The 23,278-nt window shown below is 49.4% G+C and overlaps 1 protein-coding gene across 6 annotated transcripts in view; it reads right to left on the reverse strand.

Moving 5' to 3' along the window:
- Window positions 1-23,278, reverse strand: part of IL16 (interleukin 16) — a 112,982-nt gene that overhangs the window by 10,268 nt on the left and 79,436 nt on the right. For 5 of the 6 annotated variants that reach the window (XM_067030036.1, XM_067030035.1, XM_059059140.2 and 2 more), the window contains 8 exons: window positions 19,576-19,649; window positions 18,147-18,363; window positions 15,443-15,560; window positions 13,148-13,280; window positions 8,898-8,985; window positions 7,727-8,178; window positions 3,810-3,960; window positions 86-1,184 (listed from right to left, as the gene is read on the reverse strand). In XM_067030036.1, the coding sequence (XP_066886137.1) occupies window positions 86-1,184; window positions 3,810-3,960; window positions 7,727-8,178; window positions 8,898-8,985; window positions 13,148-13,280; window positions 15,443-15,560; window positions 18,147-18,363; window positions 19,576-19,649 (2,332 nt within the window). Of the gene's footprint in view, window positions 1-85; window positions 1,185-3,809; window positions 3,961-7,726; window positions 8,179-8,897; window positions 8,986-13,147; window positions 13,281-15,442; window positions 15,561-18,146; window positions 18,364-19,575; window positions 19,650-20,154; window positions 20,314-23,278 lie in introns of those variants that run through there. The other variant, XM_067030038.1, reaches the window with a different exon arrangement.

Here is a 23,278-nt window from a genome sequence, read left to right on the forward strand (position 1 = left end):
CAAACCTGAGCGATTTTTTACAAGACATAGGGGATTATAAGAGGAAGAAAGACAAGAAAGTTCAACACTGGGCAGAGACACTCACTTGAGCGAGAAGCCCATGTCTGGGGCAGGAGCTTCAGCAGAACTATCTGCAGCAGGATCTTCGCTGGACGCCATGGGGAGCGACGCCCCTTCCTTGGGGCTGCAGGAGGTCTGGCCACAGGAGACGGAAGTCGGAAGGCACAGCAGGGACTTCATGACAGCCGATGACACCTGGCTGCTGATGGAGTAGAGTTTACTGGTCTTTTCATCCAGTAGCTTCATCTCACAGGACTGGGTCCTGCTCAGGGGGAAGCTCCGTGCCCGCTGGCTTGGTATCTTGACCCCTGGGCCTTGAGATCCCTCCATCTGCGTCGCCAGAAGCCTGGAGAGAGGGTCGGGGTCCGAGGAGAGGGTTTTCTGACTGGGCTGCTGGCCGGGGGGAGGGGACTCCGGCGCCCCGGGGTCGCTGGCATCCAGGGCTGCGAGGGAGGCTGGGGGCAGCTGCTGTGGCTCTGGCCGCTGTTGCTCCACGGCGGGGGGAGCCTCTTGCCCTGAGACACCCGGAGGCCGAGAAGCCCATCCTCCCTCTTCCTTCCCAGGAGGTTTTGCTGCCTCCCCGGAGGAGCTGGAGGGCTGGAGGCTTAGTCTCTGGGCTCCTTTGTCAGGCTGGTGAGAAGAGCCAAAGGTTTCAAAGGAGCTGATCCTTTGCTTGATGGAAGAGGAGGCCCGTAGGGGTGGCCCGGGGCGCTCCCTGGAGGTGGGTGTCGGCTGGCTGGGGGAGGCTGCCTCTGGAGGCTGCCTTGGGGCACGATTCCTCAAATCTTTCAAGCTTTGGCGAAACCAGGCGGGCTTGGGGGCCACTGGAGGACCCTTCTTCACGGTGCTGCCGTCTGCCGACTTGTAAACTGTGGGACCGCCACTGGTGGTGTCCAGCTTGGGCACAGTCCCATCTGGGTGGCCCCGAGTCCCATCTTCCTCACCCAGCGTGACAACGGGCTGCAGTGGCGTGTGGCTATGATTCTCACTCATGATGGGGCTAAAGAGATTTTTGATGCAGTCAGAAATTCTAACCCAAGGGTCTTCGGCGGTGATATCAAGGGTATAGTCCATCCGAGCCTGCCTCTTAAGCAGTGGGTGTTTTATCGGAGACGTTGGCGTCACTGAGGAGCAGAAAGAAGGCCAAAGCTGTGCGTTACACCTGATCGTGAGTTTTCTTCCTAAGTTCTAGTTTCAAAGATGAATAGCAAGGATGCTAGAGGAGGCGATAAGCAGAAGTGGTGGATCCCTTGTTGGGTGAGCTGCTACCCCAGGTGCTATTACCTGGCTAAGTGTGAACAGGCAGGGACACAGAACCAGAGGACCAGAGGTGTGAGTTATCTCCACAGCGTCCCAGCATTTTAGAGCTAGAAGGGTTCCCATAGAACACCTAGTCTGATCTCTGACATTGTATGATTGAGGAACCCAACATTCATGAGAGTAAGGGGTCATCTGTTGGCAGAGCCAGGGTGAGAACCCCTGTCTCCTGATTCCCCACTTCCGTGTTCTTTCCACGGTACTAAATAGCCTCTTAGATAACTCATGAAAACTTTAAAGGCCAAAGCCAATTCTCTTACCTTTTAAACTTTTAAGCCAAGGGTCACAGATTGGCAGCCATATTTGGTTTGGACTACCATGTCATTAAAAAGCAAAAGTGGGCGTGCACGCCTTCCGATGGGGCACAGCCCAGCTCTACGCAGTTACAGCCCTCACCCTCACCAGGTCAGCATTTCGCACATTAAAGCATCCATCGGGTCCCTGCAGTCATGTGAGTTTGCTAGTGTCCCTACTCAAAAGAATTAACCAGCTTGCTCAGCAAAGGAGCATTCCCCCTACCTAAAGAGCTGATGAGAGGATTCCAGGTAGAAAGAAGCTCTGTGACAACGATTCCCAAATTTGGCTGGCACATTGGAATCTGGAGGACCTAAAGAATGCTGATGTCCAGCCCTGGGTTCTGATTTAATACACCTGGGATGCAGCCTGGGCACTGATGTTGGAGCAGCCCCACAGGTCATTCCAACCTGCCCTATCAGGCACGCCTAGTCAAGTGCAGCCCCTCACCACTGGTGGGGAGGGGGAGCACATGGAAGTCTTTCTTGGAAGCCAGTCTTGAACAAGCCAGAACAGGGGAGTCTGCCCGGACTCTTTCCCAGGAACAGAGGGAGGCCGGCCCCCAAGTCCTGCGCAGCCAAGAAGCCAAGTAGATGCGCGGCCCTTGGGTCACCCCAGGTCTGATCTCTCCCTGGTTAGGAGTATGCTTCTCTGGTTCCGTGCTCTGGGGGATGCTTGGCGTCAGAATGCAACCCAGTTTAAGGAGGGCTGATTCCTCCTGCCCCTGGTCTCAACGCCAGCCCTCCAGGTATGCAAACCATGCAGAGCGCTGAGCCTTGAAGATGCCCGAGAGACCTTCTGCATCATCCTCAAAGCCAGGGTGGTTATTACTGACTCCGGGGGCTTTACCAAGTGAGTCCAGCCCCCTCAGCCTGGTTCTGCATTTACATATTGCTCTACTGCAGGGGCTGTCGTAAGACTCAGTAGTCAGACGTTCTACAGGAGAGCCCTCTGCAAACTGGGGTGAGGGGCTCTTACCAGTAGAACACCGAGGCATTCCCTGGCAAGTTCCTCAATTGGGGTGACTCAGGGGAAGGACGGGGAGGAGGAGGAGCCTCCAGTGGTAGGGCCGCTGCTCTGGGTGAGCCGTGCCAGCTATCTCCAATCATAATGTCCCTTAACCTCTGAGAGCCTTCCGTGTGCTTTTCACGTAGTGTTTCTTAAACAGGTCGAATAATAACTGTGTAGGTTTGTAACCTACATAGTTATTACCTTGCCACTGCTGGGAGCTCCTTGATGTCAGGAACTGGTCTTTCTTCTTTCTCTCATTCTCTTTCTTATTCATTCTCATATCTTCTCTCTCTCTCTCTCTCCCCGCCCCCCCCCCCTCACCGTCTCCGTCTCTGTCTCTACCTCTATCTCTATCTCTTCCTCTCCCTCCCTCCCGAGAAGCTAGCACAGGGCCTCACGAAGCCAGCACTCAGTACACGCTTGCTGAATTGAATCACATGTCGGCCTGCTGTGTGATTTCCCGCTTGCTGATGAGTGAATTGAGGCTCAGAAAAGTACAGAAAGTTGCCCAGAATCACATTCATGAAGGACAGAGCCAGGTTTCCTACCCTGGTCTCCCTGACCCCAAGTCCGATGCTCTTTCTAACAAAGCACTGCATATTCAGCTCATGTCTCAGCATTGCCAGGGGCACCCTGTGGACACACCCCTTCCATCCACGTTCCCCCCTCCCCCCGCAGGAGGCGGTGACCACCAGCGACATGCTGTTTATTCCTCCCTCTCTGACCCCGTGTTCCCAGACTTGGAAATGCTGAATGCAGCTTACTAGAATGCTGTCACCCTAGAGGGAGCAGCTACTCACTGTGGTTGGGTGGGCGTGTCCTGGACCTTTGCCCGAGGGCCCCTTTCTCCAGCTGACTGTCTGGATTGGCCCGAGTTGCCCCTGCATCCACCACCACCACCCCCGTCCCACATCACAGATCTACCCAGGAGGTTCCCACCCTGGACAGCCACCCGACGGTCCTGCAGTCCCACGGCCTCAGGGGACTCCTGACCGTCCACCGGCCCAAGTCCGGCTGTCGAGTTGTGCAGAACCTTCCAATGCTCTGGGCAAACTCGCGTTCTTCCCTTAGCACTGGACCTTGATCCGGAAGTTCCTTCCTCCTGGCAGGTCTCACCGAAAACCTACCTGGGCAGGCTCCTCTCCCCCGAGGCTGGGCCTCTGAGGAGGACGTCGTCTGCGGGCCGACTGCAGGTCCTGGGCTGCAGGCAGTGGCGTGTGGGCTTCTCCCTGCTGCGCCTTCCTGCACGGGCAGTGGTGGCAGTACTTCGCTGGCTTCCTGTGGTGTAAACAGGAAGCAAGGCCGTGTCAAGACGGTAGCCCCCAGCTGTGAGAAGGCAAGGCGCCCTTTGATTGGCACTGGAGAGCTGACGTTGAGATGCTTTAATGAGAAGCTCAGCGGCCCTGTCAGTCAAGGGCCTTTCCTCCACTGTGGTGCCTGCATGGCTGACCCAGGGAGCCAGCACCTCCTGGAGGCCCAGAGCATCCCTTTGCTTCCCACGAGCCGGTGTCCAGAACACGGGCTCATCCTATTGACATAGGTGAAGATCCTGGGCTCTCTGTGACAGGGAAAAGAGGCTTGGGAGTGGGGACGGGGTACTGTCACTGCTTCATTTACCACTGCATTCTGCCAAACTACCCCCCCCGCCCCGTCCCAGGAAGGAAGAGAACCAGGCGAAGAACTGCCCTCTAGTCTTCACTACGTTAGGTTAGAACACTTGGAGGAAAATGTGTCTGTCGCTTTCTACATTGTGATTCATTATTCAGTTATTTAGAAAGCATGCTGCAAAGGATGACAGATACACAGGACCTGTGCCATCACTTCCCTTTGCAGCCCCCAGAGTGATAGTATCATTCTAGGGCAGAATCGTTTTCCCCACTGAGCCTGAATGTGGACTCAGGCTCCTTCACAAACCAGCCCAGGGATGAGATGACCCAAGCACCAAGTAACCATCCAATGCTTGACTGGAGTTTGGGTTTTCATACAGCGTGAAAGAGATGCCGTCAGGGCCCAGAGGAAGCGGCCAGCACCAGTTCTGTCCCGGAGAACTGAAGGCTTCCCAAGAGAAGTGCTTTTTGTCTGGTTCTTGAGCAAAGGGTAAGAATTTTCTAGGCAGAGAAGCTGAGGAAGAGTATTCCAGAGACATAGACATACACAGTAGAAGGAATAAGCAAAATACCAACCCAGAAAAAAAACACGGGGGGGGCAGACATCATCAAAATGATGCTGCCTAAATCTTTCTGTGAGGGAAATACTCTGCCATGCTGCTGTGGATGGCATCTGTGTTCTGCTCATTCTAGGGTCAGGTGGAATGATGGGATGGCTATTTGACAAGGCTGCAGGCTTCCTCCCAAAAAGAAGGAAGGAAGGAGGAACAAATGCACCCTTTGGGACTAAAAAAGACATTGAAAATGTCTGTAGCCTGAGATTTAATACCTACTTTGTCAATAAACATTCTTCAGGAATGAAAATTCTACAGAAGTTAGAAATATGTTCACAAAGCCTTGCCCCAGTCCAAGGTCCCTAGTGTAGAACTGAGTCTGGGGGGGGGGGCATTTTGGAAACACTGAGAGGCTAACTAACTCAAAGGAATTATTGCGTTTCTTGAACTAGTCCTTCGTAAAAGCAAGGCTTGGCCATGGCATTAGAAGCTTAAAATATCGGTCTGACAATATCTAAGACACTCATCAGCAGGAAAAAATGATATGTGGCTGAAATTTAATTTCACCCAGTTGGAACTCTGAAAGATGAGGTGACGCTTGTCTATATCCACGATTGGTTGACACTTTCATAGGCTGATGCTCTGGGTACCAAACACAGTCGTCAAAGCAACTTTGCATCTTGGAACAGACACAGATGTGCTTTGTCTTTTCATCAGCACACCTGATGTTGCACCCTCTTCATGGGAGTTGTTTTTTTTTTTAATTAGCTCCTGAAATAAATTTGATTTTACTTGAATTTTGCTCTAAATAGTATTTCCTGGCACAGTGCTTAGTGGAAGAGGGAGAGAGAAGGGAAAGAAGACAGAGATGTGGACTTACGGGAGAAAGTGACGTTTAACCACAAGTGATAGTTCAAGCTGACTTTCTAGAAGGGAGAGGATTGGTCTTTTGTTGAAGGGAATACCCTGAAAGTCATTTTGGTAGTGAAATTTAAGTCCCCTTGAGTTACAGTAGATGAAAAAGATTTGGCGGTTGTAATAAAAGCTTGAGAAGGGTCTTGGGACCCGGAAGAGAAAAGACTGGGGGAGGGGGAGGGGGGAACAGAGAGAGAGACAGAGAGAGAAACAGGAGGAGGAGGAGGAGGAGGAGGAGGTGGAGGGAGGGAGAGAAGGATGGAGAGATGTTATACACTGGGACCAAGGAGACAAACATCCAGTGAGAAATCCCCAGGCATGGTGGTGGAGATTTTTAAGAATGACGCGCAGCCAACAGCCCCCTGTTTTTGCTGTGCTATAATCCTTTCTCTGTACCCCCAACGCCCGGGAAAATAATGTGGTGTTGGTTGTGCTTTTGTAAAAGGCCGTAGAAGGGTCTGTGGGCCACGTGGGACACAGCAGAAGGTGGGAGGGCGCAGGCAGGAGCGACGGATGCTGAAGAGGCAGCACAGCATGGCAAAGACAAGGGACTTTTGCTTGCAGCAGATCTCCTTCTTCCGCAGAAGAAGAAGAAGAAGAAGCAGGTTTGAAGCAGAAACCCTGATTCCTCCTCCAGCAGCCTCACTTGGGGAGACTCCCCTGCCCCGTATCTGGTCCAACCCGGCCAGGTGGCCCAAGGGCATCACTGGGGCAGATCTGCTCTGGCAAATCTGCTCCTTTTCTGGGTCTCCAGGGACAAAGTAAAAAACCTGGCTTCTCAGCCTCTCTGTTCCTAATTTGCCCTCCTGGACTTATAGGTCTCAGGCTCGAAGGAAAATGAAATAGTTGCTTAGAAAGGAGGAGCAGGGGAACAGATCCACGTCGTCAACTCCATCATGAATTACTAACCAGCCACATCCTGCCGGCTCTGCAAAACTGCGCTTCCTCTTCAGTAACCTGGCTTCCTCTCCCTTCTTCACTCTCACCCCTCCTACTCAATAGCTTCCTCCCTGGGGTTTCTTACTCCTGCTGAACTTTACCAACCCTCCTTTACAGATTGGTAGAGGGGATGCCCAGTTCCACCTGCTCAGAGAAGGCAGCTGTTGGGGAAGGAATGAAAGACAGCATAGCCTAGTGATAAAGTGACCGACCGGCAATGTGGCCTTGAGCAAGTCCCTCGGTTTCCTCTTTGCATGAAGGGCACCGTCACCCCCACGTGGTTGTCAGACCTAACTGAGACAAAGCACAGCGCCTGGGCATAAAAATGGCCCAAGAGGGCTTCCCTGGTGGCGCAGTGGTTGGGAGTCCGCCTGCCGATGCAGGGGGCCCGGGTTCGTGCCCCGGTCCGGGAGGATCCCGCGTGCCGCGGAGCGGCTGGGCCCGTGAGCCATGGCCGCTGGGCCTGTGCGTCCAGAGCCTGTGCTCCGCAACGGGAGGGGCCACGGCAGTGAGAGGTCCGCGTACCACAAAAAAAAAAAAAAAAAAAAAAAAAATGGCCCAAGATATAGAAGCTGCCTGGCCGTCAGCCTGCCTTCCCGTAGGGGAGTGGGATGGGAGGACATGGAGGCTTTAGGGGTCTGGTGGAAGAGCCAATACAGCAATGAACACCATTATGCCGGAGTCGGTTAGGCATCCGTTTGGTTGGTTCCATCTAATCCTCGTGCTAGCCCCTGGAGGGAGCCTCTAAACTTGGCCCCAATTAACAGATAAGGAAACTGAGGCTTAGAGAGCTGTGAAAACAACCCCGAATTCCAGTGTGTAATGGATGGGAACACAGAAGCCAATCAACAAGACTGGGGCTTCAGTTGAGACCTGCCGGGCTTCAAACCTCTCTTTCCGCAGTCGGCCCTAAGCTTGAGCCCAGCCTCTTCTCTCTGATGGAGAAGAATCCTCCTTCACATCTCAAACGCTCGAGATCAACCCTGCCTGGCGTGGGAGAAAGCTCAACCCATCGGACACCACTCTTACCTGGCCACAGGTGGGCAAGGTGTGTCCAGAAGGGTACAGGGAGTCCTCTCTCTCTTCTAGACTCTTCTGAGGGTCACTGTCACTTTTAAAGTATTTTCTGGGTGGAGGCTTGGGCTTGGAGGACGTAGGCTTTCTCACCAAAATCTCGAAGGATTTCTTCAGTCTCAGTGGCGGGTGGCCGCCCGGGCTCTCCTGGGGCGGCGGCCCGGATGATGCCCCCGGAGGCACCCCTGGCTCCGGCCCCAGGGGCAGGCTGGGGCTGCGCGTGCTGACTTCCAAGTCGGAGGGCGGCTGCTCTCCGCCACTGCTGGGACTGCCCCCGGGGGACCCCGACATGTAGCTGCTGTCACTGCTGGAGCGGATCATGACCTTCGGAGCCCTGCGATGCGGGGGAGCTGAGTTCTTCTCCAAGGTCGGCCGCCCGTGCCAGCTGCTCTCCAGCCTTTTGACACCTGCATTGGAAGCACAAGGGAACCTCCACCCCTGGCCTTGCTCACAAGGTGAGCCGCGGGTGGCACGCTGCCTGCCCAGGCTGTCCGATTCTCCTCCGAGGTCACTTTGGTTTGGAGCTCGGCAGTCTTGGGTCCGGTGCCCAGCACCAGTGACTTTAGGTTGGGAAAATCATTCAAACTCTCTGAGTCTCCATGTGATGGAGACTGAGATGCAGCCCCTAGATGGCCCTTCAAGGAAGGGCTTGATGTCCTAGCTGTGCCGAGTGCTGAGAGCAGATGGCCTGTAGCTGTCAGCCCCTCCAGGGACCGCCTTGGCTATACAGAGAGCTACCTCGCCCGAGGGGCAGCCCATCCCCAAAGCCTGATGGAGATGGGGCTAGAAAGGCCCAGCCATTTCTGCCAACAGGACAATTCTGATGGGCCATTTGAGCTCTGGGGGTTGGCGGAAGCCGTCTGGTGTCATCTCAGCTCAGCTTGTCCCTCTACTCGGCCCTGTGACTCCCCTCCCTTCCACAGGTGTGGAGCCCAGGATGCTTCTGAATAAACATCCTGCAGGCCAAACACCATGTCAGAGTCGGCTTCCGGGGGAACCCAGGCTCCCACACTCCATTTCCTCATCTGTAAAATGGAGATCCACTGGAGAGGGTGAGTTAATGGCTAAACTCAAAGCTTTCTAAGAAGACAAAGATACTGCAAACGCAAGTTCATTGTTTCCTTACCTTCCAGACTCCACTGATGCCTCTCCTTTCCAAACTTGACATTCTCCACAGCCTGGGCCACAGCTTCTCTGAGTTGCTGTTCAGAGACCTAGAAAATATCCATCACCTCCTCAAGCAAACAGTGGAAACTCTTGCATCAGGATCTGAGTCCTGTACCAGCTCCCAAGCTGAGCCCCTGGATTCTAGTTTCTTTCCTTCACACCCACCCTACAAAGAGCCGACAAATTCCATTTCCAAAAACACCCGGGGCATCAATGGTTCCCTAGTATCTTCTAGGTAAAGTCCAAACTCTGTCAATAATAGGGTTCCCAAGAGGGCCCCTCTCAACTCTCCAACCTTCTCTTCACTACTTGCTGCAAAACTAGGCAAAGTTACCATTTCAGAGTTTACCTCTGGGAGCTATTCCATTCTTAAGGCTGTCATGACATCATCATCGTCATCATTACCAACAGCGAAGACGTCATAACCATCACCCTAACCATCTAATTGTCACAGGTAATCATCTTAGAGTAATAGTTAAAGGTATGAGTCCTGGAGGCAAACAGACTTGTGTTCAAGTCCCAACGTCCCCATTCTCTAACTGCACACACTTGCTCAGGGCACTTAACCTTCTAAACCTCAATTATTTTTCTGTAAAACGATGACAACAATAGAACCTACTTCACAGTAAGAACAGAGGGTTTTAAGAAATATGTTGTTTGACACCAAAAGCACAGGCAACAAAAGAAAAAAAATAGATACATCGGACAATGTCAAAATGAAAATATTCTGTGTATCAATCAACAACAGGCACAATCAATAGAGTGAAAAGGCAACTCAGGAAGTGGGAGATGACATTTGCAAGTCAGACTCCCGCAACTCAAAGTCAAAAACAATCAAACAGGGCTTCCCTGGTGGCGAGGTGGTTGAGAGTCCGCCTGCCGATGCGGGGGACGTGGGTTCGTGCCCCGGTCCGGGAAGATCCCACATGCCGTGCAGCGGCTGGGCCCGTGAGCCATGGACGCTGGGCCTGCGCGTCCGGAGCCTGTGCTCCATAACGGGAGAGGCCACAGCACTGAGAGGCCTGCGTAGCGCAAAAAAAAAAAAAAAAAAAAAATCAAACAATCCAAGTAAAACATGGGCAAAGGATTTGAATAGCCATTTTCCAAAGAAGATATACAAACGGCCAATAAGCACGTGAAAAGATGCTCAACATCACTAATCGTTAAGGTAATGCAAATCAAAACCACCATGAGATGCCACTTTACACCCACGAGGATGGCTACTATCAGAAAAATAAAAATGAAAAGTGTTGACTAGGATATGAAGAAATTGAAACACTTGTACACTGCTGGCGAGAATGTAGAATGGTGCAGCCACTGTGGAAAACAGTATGACAGTTCCTCAAAAAAATTCAAAATAGAATTACCATATGATCCAGCAATTCTACTTCTGGATATATACCCAGAAAGGATGGAAAGCAGGGACTCAGATATTCGTACACCTATGTTCATAGCAGCATTATCCACAATAGCCAAAAGGCGGAAGCAACCCAAGTGTCCATCAACAAATGAATGGATATACAAAACATGGTCTATGCACACAATGGAATCTTATTCAGCCTTAAAAAGGAAGGAGGTGCTGACACATGCCACAGCATGGATAAGCCGAAAGGACATTATGCTACGTGAAATAAGCCAGTCACGAAAGGACAAATACTGTATGACATCACTTGTATGAAGTATGCAGAGTAGTAAAATCATGGAGACAGAAAGTAAAATGATCATCTCCAGGGGCTGGGAGGTGGGGGGATGAGAGTTGTTTAAGGGGTAGAGAGTGTCACTTTGGCAAGATAAAGAGTCCTGGAGATGGCTGGTGGTCATGGCTGCAAAACAATGTGAATGTCCTTTGTGCCATGCTTCATTTTGAACTCCACGCTTCAAAATGGCTAAGATGGGGGGCTTCCCTGGCAGTCCAGTGGTTAAAACTCCGCGCTTCACTGCAGGGGGCGCGGGTTCAGTCTCTGGCCGCGGCCAAAAAAAAAAAAAAAAAAAAAAGGCTAAGATGATAAACTTCCTGTTAGATCATTTTACCCCCACCCCCCGCAAAAAAATAATACTAAATAAATCATTTAAAGTGCTTGGCACAATTCCTGCCAAGTGGTAGACTCTCAGTAGAAGAGATTTACCCTCAACAGCAGTCCTGTAAGGTGAAGACCACACCGCCATTTCAGAGTTCAGGAACCAGAGCCTCTGAGAGGTTAGATGAATGTCCAAGGTCAGTCAAAGTAAGTAGCAAAGCTGGGCATGAGCGAGGCATCCTGCTGCCCGTGTGTGTCCCCTGCCTGCAGTGCCTTAGCCCTTCTGCGGCCCCAAGATCTGCCTGCCCTTCACGACCTGGCTCCCCTGGCTGAGCAGCTGGGCCCCTGACCCCCTCACGCCCAGGGCGCTCACCTCCCGCGGACTCTCTGTGGACGCCTCACCCCTCCAGCCAGAATGCAAGCCCCTCAAGTCCAGGGGCCACAGCTTCGCCCCCCCTACCCTGCGTCCTCCTCCGCTGCTCTCTCGCCATGGTACTCCAGGGCAGCAAGAGGCACGGATCAAAGAATCGAGACCCCTGTTTTTTCTCTTCTCTTCTACTGCCCAGAGGTTTAGAACGAGTTACTTGTTTACCTTAAGTGAGAAGTTCGCTATCCTCCAGTGTGCTTATTGTCAGTGCTTAATAACTGAGCAGGGCTGCGTTTGAATCCCACCGCACAGGCACGTGTGGGTCCCACCCATCATTCCGTTCTCTGTCCTGTCTCTGCTGGGAGTTTGGGAGCCCACTAGTTAAGGACACAGGCTATTGTGGATTTAAATAGGTGTTTCTCCACTTCGTGGCTCCAGCACTGGGCAAGTTCCTTTGCCTTTCTAAGCCTCAGTTTCCTCATCTAGGAATTGGAGGGGAAAATCATACCAACTTCTGAGGGATGTATAGCGACTCAATGCAATTGTATATGTCAAGTCTGGCAAATCCAGCTGGTACACACTAAGCATGAAATAAATAGTGACGGTGATTATCACCAGGGTCCCCAAAGTCATCTCACCCACGCCCATGGCTGCCCTTCTCAAGTCTTGCTCCCACCTGGATCTCACTTACCAGTCACTGTCAATCCTAAATCGAATTGCCTATGGGCATCTCTGACTAAACCTCCCCCTGGCACCTCCATCTCTCTGTATCCCACGCTGAGATCTTTCTCTTCCCGTCCAAGCCCACCTCCCTTCTCTGATTCTCTACTCCGGTGGTGGTGTTGTCATCACGCGGTCTTCTAATCTAAAAATACTCCAGTCCTCTTAGGCTCCCCCCCTTTTCTTGCCCCAGAGCTAATCAGACAACAGATCTTATTAATTCTTCCCAGGTTGCCTCTTGTTGCCCCTTCTTCTCTATTCTCTTCCCACACCTGCTGTTTAGTTCAGGCCCTCACCATCCGTTTCCCTCCTCTGAAAAACTCCGAGTTCCACCTACTCCATCCTGTCCTCTGCCGTGCTATCGAAGCGTAAAAAAAAGAAACCTGAACATGTTACATATAGAGCTAGAGACCTCCCCTGGCTCCTCACCACTCACGGAATGAAATGCAAACACCTTAGCGTCCTGTGGAAAGCCCTTTGCCACGTGACCCCAATGCCTCGCCAAACTCCATTCTCGATGCCCTCCTCCAGTCCCTACATCCCAGCGCCGAGAACCTACCCGTCTCCTTCCACGACAGGTCCCTTCACGACTCTGCAGCTTAACTTTGTGTTCCCACTGCCTGGAATGATCTGGCGCAAATTCTTTGCCTGGAGAAAACCAACTTCTGGTATTTCTTGCTTTCTCTCACCTTCCCTTCTGTATCCCTGTATTCTCATAGTCCTTACCACGCTGTAGCACAACGATTTCTCTGTCAGTCTCTCTAGCGAGAATGTAAGCTCCTGGAGGGCAGGTCTGCGTGCTGCGAGCCCACTTCTTCCTGTGTGCTCAGTGCCCAGGTGCAGACAATCACATAGTGGGGACCCACTGGATGCATGCATGAGTGCATCTCTTCTATCTACTAGCAGGAACCCTGGGTCTATATTTTCCTGCCCTAGAGCCTGTAACCCAGCTGCAAGAGCTTCCCTGATCTAACGCCAATCGCCTCTGTGTCTAGGAGTTTGTCAGAGGACCTCTCTGCAGATGCTTGTTACGACAGACACTTGGTTCATTTGAGTCCTGAGAGAGCAGGCCTGGCAAGAAGAGGATGGCCAGCAGGGTGTCACCTGTGGGTCCGGATGTCGGCTAACCATGATGGGGACTGGACCCGGGTTACAGTGACTCAGGATGGCGTAGACTTCATTGAGCGTCATGCAGTGCACGGAGGAGTCGTTGATTTCCACAAGTTCATCGCCACACCTGAAGAGGCATCAACAGGAAACCATCAGCAAGCTCATCAGCAGGACTTGTGCTTCCCCGAGGTCCCAGTCCTGCCTGGGCTGTGTGATGAGACCTCAAATTCACAGCAATAAGTAGACCTCCTTCGCCTCCCGACTGAAACTCAGTACAGGGCCAACCAAAGCAACATATCGCACACCCCCTTCATGCATGACCACAAAGTGGGAGACAGTGCATACCGAGTGTGGGGCCACATTCACGGAAGTTTGTAACTTTTTTTTGCCCTTTCCATTTAACTTAAGCTCGATCAAGATGGAGGGCGTCGTTTAACCAATGTAATGGATTAACCGATTAACCACAATTTAACTGCTCACATCCTCTCTTGGGGCTTCAATGTTCCCATATGCAGAATGGTTAACAGGAAGAGCAGTGGGACATGCTAAGAGGTAAAGAAGAAATAACTGGACGGGGGAGCAGCCAAGGTTCTTGCAAAAAGAAATAAAGAGGGAAGGCAATGGAGTTCATTCTTGTAAGGTGGGAAATGGGGGGGAAAATGAGGTAGAAAAAATAAGGTTACATCGATGCACAGAGGATTTTGTACAATCCAATCCTCTTGCTTCATACATGAGGAAAATGAGGCAGAGAGGGTGACATTATCTCCTCAATAAGACGTCACTTAGGGATTAAAAAAAACTTTTTCTGGAAAGTGCCAGATAGTAAATATTTTAGGCTTTGCAGACCATGCCATCTCTGTGGCAATGGTGCAACTCTGATGTCATAGCCCAAAGATAGCAGCCTTAGACAATATGTAAATGAATGAGCACAGTTTTGTTTCAATAAAACTTTATTTAACAAAAACAACAGATGGTGGGCCCCCATTTGCCCTCTTCTGCCTTAGCTGTTTATCAGCAGGGCCAGGATTGGAACTCAGGTCTCCTGTGGCTGATTTCACACTTCCTCCTGCTGTGGTTGGCTGCCCCTTCCTTCTACATTTCTGTCACTGAGTTAGTTCCGCTTCTCCTTCTTGCTAAGAAAGTACACATTTTCACTGAGGGAACTGAAGACCATACAGCACCTGATGCCAAAGAAAGAGGAAGCTTCCAAAACAGTCCCTATTCAGCTGCAGGTCCAGGAGGAAAGACTCTGTCTAAAGATATTAGGACTAAGGCCATCACTCTGACTGAGCCCCTCGGTCCCAGGTAACAGCACAGCAGCTCAGCAAATCAGCTGTCACCCTCCTGCCCATGACAGCAGCAAGCCCACCTCTAATTCAGAAGCTCCATCAAGATACCACCCTAAGCAGGGTGTGCATATATTGGCTCGGCCGAAAAGTTGGTTCGGGTTCTTCCATAACATCTTATGGAAGGACTCCAACGAACATTTTAGCCAACCCCAATACTACAATGATAGGAAAACATTTTAACATATGGCAAAACTCCTGATTCAGCAAAACCTAAGCCCAGTAGAGAAGATATACATGAAGCTATACGATCTGGGATACATATAAATATATAGCATATATCTTCTTACGCTATAGGAGAGAAGCTATACCACACATGAGTGTTGGACTGAGTATAAAGTACTGTAATAAGTTAAACTGGAATAAAATGTAATTACCAAACTCAGATCCCTTGTTGAAAGGAAAATTTCGATTTTTGCTTCTCTTAGAAGTTATTCGTAAAAAGATGTATGTGGAATGCCCGAAAATATTCTGTTTATGCTACCAAGAAATGGAGTTAATACTTACTGCTTAGTAAGCTTCTTTTTCCATACAGACTCCACAGCTAAACCTCCTTGAAACTCCTATTTATGTCATTCTACAGTCTGTATTATTTACATCTGAATTAAAGTATGTTTAACTTCATGTTTTCTGTTTCGGACTGATATTCTCTGAGACAATGCCTCTTACACGGCAACGTGCATACAAATTCCCGGGGATCTAGTGAAAATGCAGGTTCTGATTCAGTGGGTTGGGGAGGGCCCTGGGACTCTGCATTTCTAAGGAACTCCCAAGTGATTTCAATGCCGCTGGTCCAGGGACCATACTTTGAGGACAAAGGCTCTGAGCTATCCCTGGATCATTCTAAATATCTCATCTCCCAGTCAGCCTCCTGATGCACTAAGGAATTCCTTCCCTCCTTTATAAATCAGGGGTCTTTTCAAAAACAGAAATCAGGACATACCGGAGTCGTCCATCCAGATGCGCCACGGATCCCGGAGAGAGCGTGTGAATGAAAATGCCTGAGATGCACTGGAAATAGGGGACGCTGCACAGGCCGATTCCCAGCCCAACGCCAGCCTCTGGAAGGCAGAATGGGATGGGGGTGGGGGGACTGGTGACTGAGCTTTCCCAGGGTTGCACTAGTCTATTAGGTGCCAAACCTGTCCTGGGTTAGTTGGTGTCTCGTATTCATGAATGCATTCATCGCACCCATGCTTATGGAGTGTCATTGTGAGTGGGCACTGCTCCAGGGTCAGCAACTAGCGGCCAAGGCAGGTGAGGATGCTAAGGTCAAGTAAGGAAAGGGAAGGAAAGAAGGAAGGAAGGGAGAGAGAGAGGGAGGGAGGGAGGGAAAAAAGGAAGGAGGGAGGAAGATGTCAGGGAGTGATAAGTATTATGCAGAGAATTAATAGGGAATGCACTAGAACACAAAAGGATGACCACTTTAGGGCTCAGAGAGGGCAACATTTAGGCTAAAATACGAATGACAAGAAGGAACCAGGGATGTGGTGATGGGGGCAGATCATTCCCCAAAGAGGTAACAGCTAATGCAAAGGCCCAAGGTGAAAGGAAGCAGGCCATGCCGCAGGACCAAAGAGGAGGCCAGTGTGGCTGGAACGTAGCCCATCATGGGGATAGTGGTATTGAGAGGATTCAGGACAGGGAGGCAAGGGCCAGCTTAAATGGAACCTTGTCAACAAGGATGTGTCAGTGAAAGGACGCTGTTCTCCACTGAGAAGGCATGCCATCGGAAACTTATGAGCAGGAAGTGACATGGTCCAATTTCTATTTTCCCATATATGACTGGCTGCTGGGAAAAGAAAGAGCTATGAAGGGTCAAGCAAGAATGGGAACAAGGAGAGCAGTTAAGAGGCTACTCTTCACCCAGCAGTGGTGACTTGGATTTTACCGCTAGTGAAATTGGAGAGAGATGGATACACACAGAACTCATCTTGAAGACAGACTTGCTGATGGAGTCAATATGAGGATTTCATACATTAAAATGAAGATAACTCGTAGAGATTCTTTCAGCTTGAAGAACTCTGAGACTTTTTGGCTTGAGTAACTGGGTGGGTGATGATTCGGTTTACCAAAACAGGATGCCTACGGAGGACCAGAATCATGAGGATGGCGACCAGGCGTGCAGTTTTGCCCCAGTCACTCTTGAGATGCCTATGAAGTAGCCAAGTAGACACGGGGAGTAGATAGTTGGGTAGATGAATCTGGAACCCAGCAGAGAAGGCAGGGTGGAAGTTTGAAGTTTGGAAGTATCAACGTGGAGGTGGTGGTGTTAGGACCACGGGGCTGGATGGGTCCCCCAGAGTGTGTGGGAGAGGAGGGCCTGGGGCTGACCAGCATCAAAAGGACTGGAGAATGAGGGGTAGCCGGTAAGAAGGACCAGATGGAGTGACCAGGGAGTAGGAGAAAGACCTTCTTATGGTTTGCTCCTGGCACCTGTGATTTACAAAGCACGGTTGTATTTTCACCTGTGATGCTGGTCCTCCCGACGTCCCATGAGGGTTGCCATGGGCAACCGTTAGCAACCCTGTTTGATGGATGACGAATTTGGGCTGTGATATGGCCCACAAACAAAGGTCAGAGCCCTCTGCCGAGATCAGGTTTCCTGACCAGAGTGAGAGTTCTTAAGCCTTGCGGGTATCAGAATTGCCTGGGGTACTTATACAAAAGTTATAGATCCCTGGGCCTCTCTTCTAATACTGTGGAAGCGAAATCTCTGGGGGTAGAGATTCAGAAGCTGTGTCATATACATACAGCAATCAAGCAAAAACCCTGCCTATGGTATTTCTGATGCCAGTGATCCTCTCTGACCCAATGGCTGCAACTGGTTCCCAAGCCTCCATTTTTGTCACATTGTAGGCCATTCTCTACAGAGACGCGGAGGAGATGTTTCTTTTAAAGCATAAGCTGATTATGTCTGTGCTTAGAAATCCCTCAAGGACTCCTAGTTGCAATTAGACGAGAATCTAGCGGCAAAGTCCCACAGGGTCTGTCTCTTTGCCTCCTCCAGGTGCTCCAACACCACTTCTGCCCACCTCGCTGCAGCCACACTGGCTTTCCCTCTGTCCCTACAATCTGAGCTGGCCCCTTTGCGGGAGCCGCCTCTTCTTCATTCTCCAGGTCTCAGCCTAACTGTAATCTGGCAGGGGGTGCCTGCTGAGCCCCCTGCAGTTAGCATCCACCTTTGGTGGGGGGTGGGGTGAAGGGACTAGATGCCAATCCCCAAATATCTGAGCTTGAGAGGATCTCAATTTTCTGGCACAAGTGAGAAAAAGAGAGTCCCAGAGAGGGCAAGTGACCTGCCCAAGGTCTCTTAGCAGATTAGCTGTAGAGCTACAACTCCTGCTTGTGTGTGTGTGTAAGAGAGAAAGCGAGAGAGAGAGAAATTTGTGTTGCTTCCTTTTGTTTTATTTTATCCACTGCACTGGGACATCTGGGACATGTTGACTGAATTTGGATGGTGTGTCCCGGGCTTCTGTTAACAAACAGAGCCCTAGACCTTGGGGCTAAACAGCAGCCGTAAAATCTGCTAAAGGACAATACCTGGGCCTGTTTCCAGCCAAAGAAAGTCTGGGAGATAGCTCAGAGGAGGGAGGCCCAGGCAGAGGGCGGAGGAGGACAGGGGGGCCCCCAGGAGCCCAGCCTACCTTTCTTCAGGGACACCTCCACCAGGATCCTGTAGTTGGGCTTGGTGCGGCTGGCGGGCGCTTCAGGGCTCTCCAGCATGAAGGAGTTGCAGTCCTTGGTGACACAGGTGCTGGAGCTCAGGGAGCAGCACAGTGCAGGGGACAGGCGGCTGCTCAGGGAGTGGGGGGCCGTCAGGCGGGTCCTCACCGTCACGGTGAGGAGCCCCTTTTTGGCTTGCTGGAAGGAAAGAGAGAGGGCCACGGCTTCCAGCGGCAGCTCGGGGCGAGGGGAGGAGCCCGGGCCTTTGTGGGGAACAATAGTAGAATGCTTTCTAAAGAAATGTGGCCACATGCAGGGGTGTGTGTGTGAGAGATACAGAAATGTGTGTATACATATACATGACATATATTTGTATGTCTGGATATGGACATGACATCTTATATACGAAGTATATACATATATATGCCAAAGAGATAGAGTCTTGAATTGAACTAACTAGATGGAGACTCAAAAAATACCTTTCAGTGACTGTCTTCAAAACTTTAAAGATTGGAATACAAATACATAGAACGTTATACCCTGAGAAAACCGTAATTCAAAAGGACATGTGTACCCCAGCGTTCACTGCAGCACTATTTAGAATAGCCAGGACATGGAAGCGACCTAAATGTCCAACGACAGAGGAATGGATAATGATGTGGTACATATATACAATGGAATACTACTCAGCCATAAAAAGGAACAAAACTGGGTCATGTGTAGAGATGTGGATGGACCTAGAGTCTGTCATACAGAGAGAAGTAAGCCAGAAAGAGAAAAAAAAAATATGGTATGCTAACACATATATGTGGAAGCTAGAAAGATGGTACAGATGAACCTATTTGTGGGACAGGAATAGAGATGTGGAGAACAAACATGTGGACACAGGTGGGGAAGGGGAATGTGGGACCAACTGGAAGATTAGGATTGACATATATACACTACTATGCGTAAAATAGAGAGCTAGTGGGAACCTGCTGTAGAGCACAGGGAGCTCAGCTCGGTGCTCTGTGATGGCCTAGATGGGTGGGATGGGGGGGAGGGTGGGAGGGAGGTCCAAGAGGGAGGGGATACATGTATACGCATAGCTGATTCACTTCATTGTACAGCAGAAACCAACACACCATTGTAAAGCAATTATACTCCAATAAAAAAATAAAATAAAATAAAACCGTTCTATAAACCTCAAATCGTTGATGCACCTCCCGACAACAGTCCTGATTACACTATTATTTTCAGAGTAAGGCCCTTTTTGAACAATGTGCCTAGATCAGCGTCAGCAAGGTGCCCCACGTAAAGGAGCCCACATTTGGAATTTGTAGGTTTGAAGGAAGGAGGGTGATGCTGGGAGCTTGTTTCCTTTGTCTGAAGGCCTCAGAGTTTGGCCATATACTGATAATAAATGGTCACCTTGAACTTCTGCAAAGCATCCTGATGTGTGAGTCCAGCCATCGATTCCCCGTTGAGTTCCAGAATTTCATCACCTGTTGGGAGAGGGAGAAATTGTAGCTGAGAAGAGTTTTGCCCCATCAGGAGGCGTTATCCCTTAAACTTTAGTGCCCCCACCCCCCGTCCAGGTTTCTGTGAGATGTACAAAGAAAGCATCACAAAGAACATCTCCTCATTCAGGGCTCTCCCCCTGGGAGGTGGGCAAGGCAGCAGTGCTGGGCCTTCTCTGGCACTACTTACTTTCCAGGGTGAGATCCAGGGTCCTTAGCCAGGCACACAAGGCCTGGCCCAGTCGGCTCCCTGCCCACCTCTGGGTTTCACCTCTTTCCCTCCTGCGTCTCAGCCCCTCTCAGCCACTCGCCTCCCTGGTCCATTTCCTGATGCCACACACCTGCCTTTCCCACAGTGGTCTGTGCAGTTCCATGCTGGTTTCCGTGCCGTCTTCTTAACTAAAATGTACATCTCCTACCTTCTTCGCCTACCACTTCTTAATCTCTTGGTCTCGGCTGACTTTGAGCTCTCGTGGCACCCAGAACCTACCACTCTCACAGCCCTTGTCACCCCGGTGGTCATCGATGAACTGTGAAAGTGTCTCCCTGGGGATGGGGCTTTGTCACATCAGATGCTGTATCGCCAGGGCCAATTCTGGGCGAGGCCTCCACAGTGCCCAGTAAATGTGGGTTGGATGTGATGTTTCCAGAATGCAGTGTGGGTCCCATGTTACAGAAGAGGAAAGTGAGCTCGGAGAAGTCCTAAGTTCATACAGTAAAAAGAGTTAGGAATCAAGAGCTTTTTCCTCCTATACACCTAAGAGAAGAATTTTTTCTGTATCCAGAGATCCATTTTTATGGGGATGGAAAACCACTTTCACCCATTCGTTCCATCTATTCAATACATAAACAAAGAGCACTGTCTCTGTACTCAACACTGTGCCTGGAAATTCAGATGCAAACATTATTTTTTACACGGGTTTCTGGCCTGCGTGCTACTGGGTCAATCTGCTGTCACTTAATTATGGTCCCATTGTAGAGAATCCATCTTTTTTCTCTGGTTGATTTTAATTTTTATATATATATATATATATTTTGTCTTTGATAGTCTGAAGTTTCACTGGGATGTATTAGGGTGCTACCTCATACTGAAGTTTGCATAATTCTGGAAAATTCTTAACCACGATCTCATCGCCTATCGCTTTCCCTCTTTCACTCTATTCTTTCTTTCTAGAATTCCCGTTAGATTATTTTGGACTGTCTCAGCTTATTCTGCATGTTTCTCTAGTGCTCATCTTTTTCTTCTCTATTGTTCTGTGTGGCCTACTGGATAATCTCCAGATCACAAGTTCTCCTTACAGCTGCATTTATCTACTGTTTAACCCATCCGTTGAGGGTTGTTTTTTTTTTATTTCAATGACTTTGCTTTTTTTTAATTTCTAAAAGTTATTTTTTTCACATCAATCTGTTTTTTCATTGTGTTCTGTTCTTTCCTTATTGTTTTTCTATTCCTTGTCTTATCTTTTTAAAGATCTTATATGTTGAGAAATGATCACCACAATAAGTCTAGTTAATATTAGTCACCACACCTGGTTACAAGTGTTTTTTCCTTGTGATGAGAATTTTCAAGAGCTACTCTTTTAACAGACTTGTCGTTGCCCACGTGGATTGGGAACTTTGGATTAGCCGATGCAAACTAGTATATATAGGATGGATAAACAGCCAGGTCCTCCTGTATAGCACAGGGAACTATATTCAATATCCTGTGATAAACCAGAATGGAAAAGAATATGAAAAAGAATATATATGTGTAGAACTGAGTCACTTTTCTGTACAGCAGAAATTAGCACAACACTGTAAATCAACTACACTTCAACAAAATTTTAAAAAAAGAAAAGCTCTACCCTCTTAGCGACTTTCAACCATACAATACAGTATTACTAACTAGAGTCACCCAAGATTTATTTATTTTATAACTGGACATTTATACCATTTGACCGCCTTCACACAATTCACCCCCAACTCTGGCAACCACCAATGTGTTCTCTATAGCTATGAGTTAGGTTTTTTGTTTTGTTTTGGTTTGTTTTGGTTTTTTTAGATTCCATGTATGTGTGATTGTATGGTGTTTGTCTTTCTCTTCTGACTTATTTCACTCAGTATGATGCCTTCAAGGTCCATCCATGTTGTCCCAAATGGCAGGATTTCATTCCTTATTCTGGCTGAACAATTGTAATCTTTATTTTCAACTCATTTTTAAGGGGAGCTTGTTTTTCTGTGGAATTCCCACACCCCTCAGGTGGCTACTTTTATTTTTTTTCCTTTATTTCCAGCAGGCACCCCCGGGGTCTCAGGACTGGTTCAGGACCAGTAGTAACATTAGCTCCTCAGCTTGGGAGTCCTGAGCTGCAAGGGATGACAGCTGAGGTTGCACACTGACCCTGACACGGGTTTGGCTCTTCATTTTCTCGAGCGAGATGTCTTTTCCCCACCTAAGGGCCAAGGACAAAATTACGTTTCCTTGTTGCTTCCCTGGGCTTGCTGGCCTTTCAGGAGGGCAGCTCTTTTGTATGAAGGCTTTCTGCAGGTTCTCAGAGGTTCCCAGGGCCCAAGAACACACCTCTTCTGCCCCTGTGTGGGCATCGAATCCCAGCCCCTGGGCCTAAGCAGCTCCCTGTGCTATCATGTCATCAACTCCTGGGAAAGTCACGCTTAGATTTAAAGTGGTTTCTTTGTTTCTTAGAAGATGGGTATTTCCATTTCTTTCTTTAGAGTTCGGATGTGCTGTTTTAGCCAACCTGGTGTCTATGACAATAAAGGGGTGGGAAGCATATTCAAATCAGCTTAATCTGTTAAGTTGCTAAAACTAGACAAGAAAAATAAAAGGCTCCGTCCTTGTCCTTATAAGATTCCAAGTTGAGGTGTAACAACTGACAAATTTTAAATAATCAAAATATAACTAAGTACGTGCTGAAGGCAGGATCTACAAAGAACACACTTCAGAAACATCCATTCTTTATGACACAAGAGGCTGAACTTGTCTTCAGATTATTAGACTGTCCATCCCAAGGGGGCCACATAATCTGGGCCTTCCAGAGAGTCCTTAGCCTTATTTGGCCATATCTGGTGGAAGGTGAATAGCCTCGGTTTTGCCGTATAAATCTTACACAATCATTTTTTTTTGCAAAGGGAATACAAATAAAACATTCTCAGCCTTGATCTGGACGCCAAACTTTTGTTGCAACTGACATATCCCCTGGGAATTCAAGGGCGTATTCTAAAACTTCACTTTTGAAAGAAGTTACAAAAGGCAATTTGGTCAATTATTTGAGGCTAGAATCAAGCGCTGCAGACTAGCTCAGTGTCTTTTTCACCGAATTCTTACGATCACTATTAACTAAGCGAGACAAATACCCAGAAAGAAAAAGAAAGAAGCTTGGCTTGGGCAGGCTTCTCTCTTCTGGCCACTTCAATTCCTCCTCCACCTTTTAGTCAAACACTGAAAAGTACAGAAGATAATGAAGCAGGCGGGCCCGTCTCAAGATTCTGATCCCACTTTCTTTCCTTTCTCTCAATAACTCCTCTGCGTGCCTCTTGATTTAGCTATCCCCCTCAAGCCTTACCTCAGCCCTCTGCTCTCTCCTCTCTTCCCTGCTTCCTGCATCCACTCTATA

Source organism: Kogia breviceps, chromosome 3 (assembly GCF_026419965.1).
Source record: "Kogia breviceps isolate mKogBre1 chromosome 3, mKogBre1 haplotype 1, whole genome shotgun sequence".
NCBI lineage: Eukaryota > Metazoa > Chordata > Mammalia > Artiodactyla > Physeteridae > Kogia > Kogia breviceps.